The sequence below is a fragment of the Ricinus communis genome, chromosome 1 (assembly GCF_019578655.1).
Source record: "Ricinus communis isolate WT05 ecotype wild-type chromosome 1, ASM1957865v1, whole genome shotgun sequence".
NCBI classification, from domain to species: Eukaryota; Viridiplantae; Streptophyta; class Magnoliopsida; order Malpighiales; family Euphorbiaceae; genus Ricinus; species Ricinus communis.
In genome coordinates, this window is record NC_063256.1 from 8,990,515 (window position 1) to 9,001,559 (window position 11,045).

The following is an 11,045-nucleotide window of genomic DNA, read 5'->3' on the forward strand; positions in this document are numbered from 1 at the left end:
ATTCTACTAATAAAAATTTATAATTTCAAATTCCATAATTTTAAATGTTATAATTATTTAACTATTAAAAATTATTTTAAAATAATAATTCTTTATTTTAAAATATAAAATCTAATTATAAATAATTAATAAATTTTAAATCTATTTTCTTTATCGCTGACAATTCCAAACAAATCTAACTAAAGCTTTATGTTTTCTTTTCCACCGGAGCATTATCCTAACTTAATAATAGAAATTAAAATAATTAAAATAATCAAATTAATCTAATGTAATTAAATAATCAATAAAATTTATAAATATTAATTTCTGAGATTTAATTTTTTTATATGTATATTTAATTTATAATATATTTAATTATATTTTAATATTATATTAACTGATAAATTATTTTCTAATCAGATAATGATACTAATTTTATTTTAAAAAATAGTATATTAATTATATTTTTTGTATTATATTTAATCAACAAATTAATTTTATAATTAGATAATGACTTTAATTTTAAAAAATAGTATTATTTTAATATTATATTTAATAATAAATTAATTTTTTAATTATATAATAAATTCTTAATTCTAAAAATCGTAATATTAATAATATTGATATATTAATTTATATAATATTAAAATTAATAATAAATAATTTTTAAAAAAATTATTAAATTATTGTATTAATAACGTTTTAAATTTTAAAAAATAAAAGCCATTTTAAAATAATTAATTTGTTATTATTTTTAAAATTTTATGTATTTATACTAAAAATTAAAAATTTATTAAATTATATCTATTAATTTAATTTTATAATTAAAATAATAATAATAATGGTAACATACCGATAAACGACTAGTTATATTAATAAGAGGAGTAGCAATATTTGTTCTTGAACACTCTCTTAGACAATTGCTCTTATATTAGTTCATTTTATCCAATTTTTTCAATCTAATGACTTACTACTTATTTAATAAATTAAATTAATATTATATTCTCTTTAATAAATAAATAAAATTGTTTACTGATAATTAATCTTAAAAATACTTTATTACATGAATAATAATAATTTTTTATTTTTAATTATTTTAAATAGATTTTATTTTTATAAATAATTATAAAAATATAGAATTGTTAAAAATAGAAAAATAATATTTATATAAAAAATTAAAATCGTAAATTTTTTAAATTCTAATATATTATATAAGTAAAGGAAATGTATTATTTTGTTAGTAAATAAATTTATTTTATTTTTATTATTAAAAATAATAGGAAATTAAATATATAATAAGTTATTAAATTGAAATTTAAATAAATAAAATAGAAAAATAATTATCTAAAAAAAGTGTTTAAAAAAGAATGTAATAAAATCTAAGGAAACCTTTCGTTAGAGTATATTGTGGTTTAATATTGGTTTGGTGCTGTATTCTTGCTCCCCAAGTTTCGCCATACTTTGACCTTTGGGAACACTCGCGAGTCTGGGAACTAATATTTAGACTTTCCTTCCCCTTTTTAATTTTAAGTAATTATTATTATTATTATTTTAAAGCTAATCATAACATTAATAATGATTTTAATTACTTAAGATATTAGCGATATATAATTCAGTGATAGGTGAAACTATTTAAGGAATTGATGATATATTTTAAATCTTACTAATTTTTTTAAAAATAAAATAAAAAATTTGACGAAATTGAGTCATTGATAATGAGTTTTTATTAGTTTTGCACGTATTGTTGATTAGTTTTTCATATTTCACTCGTAATATTTTATAACTATACACACACCCAGCAAATTAATTACTAATGATACAATTATTGAATGAATAATGATAGAATTTAAATTTTTATTAACATAGAAAACTCGTAAATGCTAACAAATTGAATTTGAAATATAATGAAATTTAGCCTTAAATTTGATTGAACTCAACAGTTTGATTTGAAATAATTTTATCATTTATTTGTTCCTTATATTTTTCAGTTTTTATTTAATATAAATTTATTTATGATCTCTTTTATTATCTATTTCTAGATATTCCATTATTTATTTTCTTATTTAATGTATCTTTTCTTTTTATTTAAATGTCTTTTTTCTTTTTCTCTAATTCAAATTTTATATAAAAAAGTTCTTATTTAAGCCTGATGTATTATTTATACATCAAATTATAGACAAATGACACATATGTATTAGGTTTGCATTAAAGAATATGGATCAATCATTAAATACCAAATTATAAAATACTCATATATATATATTATTCTTCTATTAGTTAGAGTGTATACACCAAGTTTAGATAGAAAGTTTTCAAGTTGGTATAGTAATTGAAATAATCAATAGACATAGTTTTATATGTCTTGGTGAATTCTTAGAAATCGGATTAATAAATTTTTTTTGTAGAATTCAACATTTCAAACCGACCTATCCACATGTTCTTTACATAGGATTTTATTAACATATACATTTATTTTTGTATGCAATCTAACATATAATTAATTAATTAATAGCTTATTTTTAATTAACTAAAATTGTAATTATAAAAATAATATTTTAACTATAAATTTAAAATTACTTTAAGTAATAAATTAATATTATAATTAGATAATGACTCAATTGTTAAAGATAATATTTTTATAAATATAATAATTAATAAATTAATTTAATAATTATATAATAATTACTATTTTTATTTTTATTTATATATTAATTACATATATCACTTAAAATTTAATAACAACATTTTTAAAAAGAATTATGTTATAATATTTATACAATTTTAAACTATTTTATATTATTACTGCTTTTAAAATGAATAGAAATTATAAAATATTATTTTTTATTATAAACTCATTTTATATTATTATTTATAAGAAAAAATTATAATTTAATAAATATAAAAATAGAAATAAAAATAAAATTTTTGAACAGACTAAAATACTTTTAGGATTAATCAGTAATTATTAATCTTATATTATATTCTCATACTTATATATGTAGTTAATTTAGTTTTATAATTCTAATATAATTAATTAGTTATTAGTCTAATTTAGTCATATAATCTTATCATAATATAATATATATTCCTAATCTTAAAATAAAATTGATAAATTATTATATTACACACTACATGAACCTACAATGGAGTTCAAATAACTCAATACATATTTTTTTTAAAAATAAAGACAAGAAATATGAAAAAAGATACAAATAATTTTAATTTTATTCTATAGATATATTAGTTCAAATATTCATGATTTTTATTATTATAACAGTTCATTAGTAGGATTATTGCAAATAAGTTATTACATATTATCAATATATTTCTATATACAAAATTAATTATTCATCAAATCTTATTAATATTTTACTCTTTTTATTATGAAGATTTAAAAATTTATTTTTCCTTACTATCTTTTCTTAAAATAAAAATTTTATTTTATGTATAAGAAATTTTAAATAAATTTAGTTTACTATGTTATCCGTAAACTAAATCAACGGTACAATAACATATAATTTTATTTTTTTAATTATTACTTTTTATTAGTTGGCTTTTAATTATGAATTGTTAATAATAATAAATAAATTAATCAATACAATATAATAATTAATAAATAATATCAAATATTATTATATAATTAATTTAGTCTAAAAACGACGTGATACACTAGATCTATCTAAAAATCTCTCTTTATCTAATTATAATAATATCTACTAGTAAAAGTATTATATTATCAAATTTAAAAATATTAATAAGAATATTTTATTTTATTATATTTTATTAAACAATATAATTAACTTATTTTAAGAGAATAAATAAATATTAATTAGTCAAATAAAATAAAATAAGTATTTATCGATAAATAATAATTTTGGTAAAGAATATAATAAAATAAAATAAACTTATGAAGTTTAATATTGATAATAAGTTGTTAAATAAAAGAGAATGAAAAATAAAAAATATTTATGATTTTATATAAAATTATTTAAAGTTTAATTATTTATTAGATTTATAAAATATATAATAATATATAAATTCTTACTATACAGTAAAAGAAATATTTATAAAATAATTTCGTATGTTCAATAAATATTATTTTATTAAATATTACATTTTATATTTTTATATTAATAATTTATTTATTTAACTGTATAATAAATAATATTAATAAATAATAATTATAAACATGTAAATAAATAATTATTTATTATTAAATTATAAAAATAATTTAATTTATTTCTAATTAATTTCATTCATTTTTTCTAAAATAATTCATAAATTTTTAATTTGATATATTTATATTATAATTAATTAAGTAACTAATCTATAAGAATTTAGTAACAACTTTTAATTAAATCTTTCTATTTCCATCCGTATTATTATACTACAGATATTACTATTACTATTATTATTATTATTTTAATTATTATTATTATTATTATTATTATTATTATTACTTTCTGAAATATGATCATTCTCTTTTTATATATCAAAGATTTAAAAACAAGAAGAGAAGCAAAATTTGAAGAGCTCCACAAGTTTGCTGGCCCAAATTAAAATACCAAAATTTCTGGAATCATAGTCCTATCCCAATTCTCATATTCTATTTTCTAATTTGTAAACCCTAGATCTCTCAGTGACCCAATCAGCCTCCGTTTCTCCATCTAATCGGATCTTTTCTTTAATCAATTTCAACTGTGATAGAGAGACATGGACGATAGTTGTGCGGTGTGCGCAGATACCCTGGAATGGGTGGCCTACGGTGCTTGTGGCCATCGTGAGGTCTGCTCGACCTGCGTTGTTCGCTTGCGTTTTATCTGCGGTGATCGACGCTGCTGTATTTGTAAGACCGAATCTCCCGTCGTTTTTATCACCAAGGTTAGGGTTTTTCTGCTTTCTTTCTTTATTATTTATTTCAATTCATAATCTGTTATTTTAAATACTAAAGTTCTTTAATTTTCAGTTTTCTTTTATAATTTTTCTTGCTTCAAATTGTTCTTGCTGATTGATTTGAATCGGTGTTGTAGGCTTTAGGAGATTATACAAGGATGATCAGTGATTTTGCTGTCTTGCCATCTGATCCAAGGGAGGGTCGAGTTGGGACTTACTCGTATCATGAAGACTCACAAGCCTTTTTTGATGATGTGGACCATTATAAGATGATAAAGGCAATGTGTAGGCTTTCATGTAGTGTATGTGACAAGATGGAGGAGGAGGCGCCAAATGATGGTTCTAAGCGTCGGGCAAGGTTTAGGAACATAGAGCAGTTGAAGGGACATTTATTTCATCGTCATAAGTTGCTTATGTGTAGTCTATGTTTGGAAGGGCGGAAGGTAAAACCCATATTTTCTGATTTCATGTGATATATAGATTATTATTTTAATTCCCTTTGTTTCTTTAATTGGTTAGAGTATGTTGAGGTATTTAGCACAGTCACTTTATTAAAACCTGTGCACACATTCCTTCTTATTTGCTATTACTGATATAATTTTTTCTCCTTTTCTTGGAGTGCACTGGGAGTGGGAATTCAGTGTTGATTGTTTGTTTATCACTGCGATATCTGCAATCACTTTGTACCTGATAGTCTATTTACACCTCTTCCGTTTATGCATTTACAACCAAGGGCCTAAAACCATCCCACCGTCCGAAACAGTCTCCTTGTCTTTTTTGTTGCATCATTCTTATTCTTCTTTGGTTGTCTGACCCTTTTTATTTTCTTCTATCCAACGTTCCTAGGTTTTTATTTGTGAACAAAAGCTATACACTAGAGCTCAATTGAATCAGCATATAAGCACAGGTGATTCTGAAGTTGATGGTAGTGAAAGTGAGAGAGGCGGATTCACGGGGCATCCTATGTGTGAATTTTGCAGGTCCCCATTTTATGGAGATAATGAGTTGTACTCTCATATGTCTACTGAACATTATACTTGTCATATATGCCAAAGGTAATGCATCCTATAGCTTATAAAGACTTAATTTTTGAGAGATATTGGAGATTCTGAATCTGGATAATGTCAACAACTTTTAAATTTCAAATGCAGACAGCATCCTGGACAATATGAGTATTACAAGAATTATGATGACCTTGAGGTATGAAGGCTCACTCTTACTTCATTTCTTGTTTATTTATTTATTTATTTTTTAATTTTGAGATAAATGAAAGTTGTTGGTTATAGATTCACTTCCGGCGGGAGCATTTCCTATGTGAGGATGAGGCCTGTCTGGCCAAAAAATTTGTTGTGTTTCAATCTGAAGCAGAAATGAAGGTGACTTTCCGAGTACTTGAATGTTATTATAACCTATGTTGTTTACATGTGTATCTGTTCATATTTTTATGTGCATGTATGTCTTTGGATCTACAATATTTATGTTTCTTTTTGTTGCCTACCTGCCTACTTTGGCAGTTCAACTCCTTGACTTTTGGTCTTGTTTTATCTTTCAGCGGCACAATACTATGGAACATGGAGGGCGTATGTCTCGTGCTCAACGCAGTGCTGCTCTGCAGGCATGTTTGCTCTTACTTATTCTAGCACCCTTTGAGAGGACATGATTCTTGTCTCATAATATTTTTGTTTACTTCCTCCACTGTTTCGATTTATTTACTGATAAGCCTACGATTGTGGCCAAAGTACTCAACTTAGTTTTTCTGTCAATTTCTTTGGTTTGATTATTTGTTTCTTATCAAATTTTTTATAATTAGATACCAACTAGTTTTCGATATCGGCGAAGTAGCGAACAAGATCATCGCCGTGGAAGGGGAAGGACATTCCAACGTGATCAATATGATAATCAACTATCTATAGCTATTCAAGCGAGTCTGGAAACATCTCACTCAGAAGGTGCATCCCATGAGCCATCCTCATCATCAAGCACACAATTAGTCTCTGATCATGGGGATGCAAATGATATTGATCCATTAGTTCAGCCTTTTGAATTATTAACTGCAACGGATTCTGAAATGCCTTCAAGATATCTCCAAGCCTTGGGGCAAGGGTCTAGGAGCACACCTTTGGAAGAATCTTCCTTTCCTCCTCTCATGAATACCAGCAATAGTCAACAGCCCAAACAAGAATCAGAAGGTTTGACTAATAACACAATGGCAGCACATCTCCGACGCCAAACGAGAAATGCAACTATTCTCAGTTCAGCTCAGCCATGGCCAGCGCCAAGACGTGGAAATGCTTCTGGTAGTTCAGTGCAGTATAGGCCTAACAATAGTCCTGCACCCTCAGTTTCACGGAATCCTGGACCAGTCTTGTCTGCTTATGCAAGTTCTATTCAGTCCCAAGCTCAGGCTCGACCCGCATTAATTCATGGACCTGCCAGTTCTCCTGGAAACTTGAGCAACGTCATTAGGATCACCCATTCTGCATCAGCTCCTAATCTTTCTGGTACTGGATCATTGAAACCATCTATTTCAGATTTCCCTCCTGTTTCTGCAACACAAATTCGAAAGACATCACCTAGTAACCAGGTTCTGCCAAAAGTGGATGATGTTCATACTGCAAACAAATCATTGGTAGAGAAGATACGGGCAGCTCTGGAATATGATGAGGACAAATATGCTTTTTTTAAAGACGTATCTGGACAGTATCGTCAGGGCTCAATTGACACTGAGAAATACCTGCATTATGTACGGGAATATGGCTTGTCTCATCTTGTGCTTGAGTTGGCTAGACTTTGTCCTGACGCCCATAAGCAAAAAGAACTAGTTGACACTTACAATGCTAGTTTGAGAAGCAATGGTCTGCAAGAGAATGGTTGGGGTCGTGGCGGTGACCAATTGAAAGATAGTACAAGCACGAGGAAAGGCAAAAAGATAGATGGTGAAGGTAGTAGTTTGAGGGACAGATTGGCAGATAACATTCTAAGCACTGTTCGGACACTGCAGACAAATTACAAGTCCCCAGAGGAAGAGGTTGAGGTGCTGTCTAAGGATGGGTATCGTGGTACGAAAGGAAAGGCACATGTAATGGTTGATGAGAGACAAGTGGAGCTGAGAAGCCAAAATGATGCTACTTCTGCTGGGAATGGATCTAATCAGAATGGTAGAGATGCAGGCAGTGGGAATAGGCAACGAAAGAAAACATCAAAGTTTCATAGGGTGAGACTGGGTGATGGCTCAATGGCAGCACTGTTTGATCTAAAAAACTCTGAACCTGATCCTGATCCTGATCCCAATCCAGTTGATGACCCATCAGATGTTAACAATAACCCTTCTGGAGGATTACCTGTTCGTGGTGTATGGCGTAAAGGGGGAGGCCATAAACTCTTTCCATAATCTATTATTTTGGCAGATGCTTTATTAAGAAGTGAGGCAGTGTTATATGAACCTTCAGCCAATGGAAAATCTAGTGGTGGTTGCCCTGCTTGCATATATGTGACAACTTCACGGCTTTTTATTTTACTCAGGTGATTAATTTTGTGCTTTTTGTTGTGTAATAGTTTTTGACAATGAGCTCGCTTCAAATGGATTAGCCACTGGCTATAATGTTGATCACTGGGCTATAACATTGAGCACAAGTGTTCATAGACATTGTATACGAAAACAAGAAAATGGTGAGTTCAGAATGAGGACATTGCAGAAATATTGTACTGCTGATGCGCCTTTTTGTGAAGTTCAATGATATAAAATTAATTGGGCATGTATAGGGCGAAGCTACAACAGAGAAATCTGAAGCAGCAATTGTTTTCCTAAAAGTCTTGTCTCTCTGAAGAGTTGTCCTATATTCTTTTTGTTTGTCCAATATAAACAGGTAACATAATATTTATATTTGTGTTTGATGTTTGATCCCTGAATTTGTGGAAAATTGATTGGAAGTTAAATATCCAACAATGCAATTACAGAGACATGGACACAATAAGGCGATGATGGAATGTGGGTTCCTTTTTGATTCAGATGATTGAGTAGACTTACAATTAAAAATCAAATGCGTATCTCCCCTTGATCAACTGTTCTGGTTGGCTTGCCCATGAGGCTAGTCCGTTTGCAGATGTACCTATCACTTAGGTTATTCTAAATTCTAAAAACTCCTCTTTTTTATTTTAAAAAGAAAAAGACGAGAGAAATTCATTTATTATACGGTACTAATAGCGCATAAAGAAGATTTTATGAGAGTATTTAATATTTTTTTTTTTACTAAATTGAACGCAAAGGTAGAAGACAAAAAAAAAAAACAAAAACAAATTGAGCGATGATAACTTGACGGTCAAATTGGACCTTAAGCATATCTAGTTTTACTTGGTCATTATTTGTTTCACAATATCAAATCAGAAGCAAATTCTGAAAAGGCAATACCAAAACCGTCTTTTGACACTCCCTATAACTTAACTGTACAAAGCATCTTCACTTATCCTTTTCCCCACAACCTTAATCCAAATGAAATTCAAACGTTTTAATAATGGAGGATGGTAATGATCTTAAGTGACTGCTCTATATTCTCGGAAAACTTACTTAGGCAGATAATTGGATAAAGGACATGAAACCATACACCAAATGCGCGCAGCAATGTCATGATAGATAATTGTAGTACTGTACATAAACGTCTGAGTAAAATGATTACAGATAGAAATTGGTAGCATGACCAAAGGTTTTCTCACTGCTGTAACACATGTAAAGAAATCCATCCCCGTCCTTGAAGGATTCATAAACAGAGTTCATTAGAGTAGCTGCAGATAATTAGACATGCATCCGACCCGTGAGTGAAAATGATAATGTCGATAGCTCATGCAAAAGACTGTCCATTCTAATCGGATTGGAACATATGAAAGCAAATTTACCTGTTTGTGGCAAGGTATTCTCGACAAACACAAAAAGAGCTTTTCCAGGTGCCATTCGAAGCCTGCTGCTCAGTACATGTATGAACTGCCCAACAGACATATCGCGAGGAACCAGATATCTACGAAAGGAAAGAGAGAGCAACTTTTAGAACTATTAGTGTACTTAAGATGAGAAAGGAGGCATAGGATCATAAAAAACTCTATCAGCATGCAACACACCGAAATCATCAGATATTCAATATCAAATGAAGTCCTAAAATTCATCTAAAACATTGCCATAATACTTGATCACAAATCCCCTCGAATTCCCCTCAAAAGAAAATCTATATACTGCAATATAAGGTTGTCATAGAATATGGTTGTGCAATGGTTCTAGGACTGAATATCTTCTTTTCACAGAAAATCTGATGCTTCAGAACTCAGGTTCAGTGTTCGAGTGATTTTTGCTGCCATTAGTGAAAGTGACATCAAACTCTTACAAACACAAAGATGTTAAATTAACAATTGATTCAACAAAACATAATGACTTCAGTATCACTAACTGCAAAGATTAAGCCAAAGCTGAAACTTACTTTTTCTTTTCCAATTCGGGAAGATCAGTTTTGCAATACCTCTCAACAATTACCTGCGACATAGCAACGACGGCAAAATTCTCAAGTAAAAATGTGGCGACGAAAGAAAGTTTGCCGCAAAAACGTTCTGGCGACCAAAAGTTTTAGCGACAAGAAAAAGAAAAGCGTGGAAAGTCATGGTGACGAATTATGCAGCGAAATAGAAATACGTCGCAAACCAGAACAGCTATAGATAGAGAAGTGTTTCCTTAATCAAAATTGATGTCTTACTTTGTAACAAGATTATAATAAAATAAATAAAAAGATGTAATTAGTAATTGTGAAACTTACAGGGACTCGGTCTGGGTATTTGGCAATAATATCATTGGATTCTTCTAGTCTTTGCTCTGCAATTACACAGATCTATTCATTCGTATAAATTATCAGAAGCAGTAGTTAACAAAAAGAAGCTAACTGCAAATGGCAAGAATAAAATAGAAAACAAACAAACCAAAAGTAAACTCGTTCTTGAATGAACTGGTCTTCCCCATTATTACCAATCGATAATAGAGAGATAGAGATCAGTTGGGAAAAAGAGAAACGAAGAAGAAGAAGAAACGGATAAAGATCGGAACTTTTTTATAAATATGACTGATAAATATTGTCAGGCTTCAAGAGTAGAAGCCGCTTGGAATTTAGGCCCATTTATTTGTAGCTTCTAGCCCAGAAGCC

The 11,045-nt window shown here is 28.3% G+C and overlaps 2 protein-coding genes across 2 annotated transcripts; one reads left to right on the forward strand and one right to left on the reverse strand.

Annotated features, from left to right (window-relative positions):
- The first annotated feature begins 4,483 nt into the window (after positions 1-4,483).
- On the forward strand, positions 4,484-8,771 carry LOC8265902 (E3 ubiquitin-protein ligase ZNF598). The gene is made up of 7 exons (XM_048372042.1): positions 4,484-4,860; positions 5,010-5,315; positions 5,719-5,927; positions 6,024-6,072; positions 6,159-6,248; positions 6,425-6,487; positions 6,683-8,771. The coding sequence occupies exons 1-7, from the start codon at positions 4,693-4,695 to the stop codon at positions 8,261-8,263; spliced, it is 2,466 nt and encodes an 821-aa protein (XP_048227999.1). The 5' UTR covers positions 4,484-4,692; the 3' UTR covers positions 8,264-8,771.
- A 699-nt stretch (positions 8,772-9,470) lies between these two features.
- LOC8265901 (autophagy-related protein 8i) lies at positions 9,471-10,965 on the reverse strand. The gene is made up of 5 exons (XM_002515162.4): positions 10,825-10,965; positions 10,665-10,720; positions 10,335-10,387; positions 9,763-9,881; positions 9,471-9,651 (listed from the first exon to the last, which is right to left on the reverse strand). The coding sequence occupies exons 1-5, from the start codon at positions 10,862-10,864 to the stop codon at positions 9,542-9,544; spliced, it is 378 nt and encodes a 125-aa protein (XP_002515208.1). The 5' UTR covers positions 10,865-10,965; the 3' UTR covers positions 9,471-9,541.
- Between the last annotated feature and the right edge of the window lie 80 nt (positions 10,966-11,045).

Bases quoted from the DNA above. Each gene is read 5' to 3' on its own strand.
- LOC8265902 (XM_048372042.1), top strand. From the start codon at position 4,693: ATGGACGATAGTTGTGCGGTGTGCGCAGATACCCTGGAATGGGTGGCC. The intron at 5,928-6,023 runs GTAATGCATCCT...TTTCAAATGCAG, and splicing joins ACTTGTCATATATGCCAAAG to ACAGCATCCTGGACAATATG. The intron at 6,073-6,158 runs GTATGAAGGCTC...TGTTGGTTATAG, and splicing joins AGAATTATGATGACCTTGAG to ATTCACTTCCGGCGGGAGCA.
- LOC8265901 (XM_002515162.4), bottom strand. From the start codon at position 10,864: ATGGGGAAGACCAGTTCATTCAAGAACGAGTTTACTTTTG. The intron at 10,388-10,664 runs GTAAGTTTCACA...GCTATGTCGCAG, and splicing joins AATACCCAGACCGAGTCCCT to GTAATTGTTGAGAGGTATTG. The intron at 9,652-9,762 runs GTAAATTTGCTT...AATTATCTGCAG, and splicing joins GAATACCTTGCCACAAACAG to CTACTCTAATGAACTCTGTT.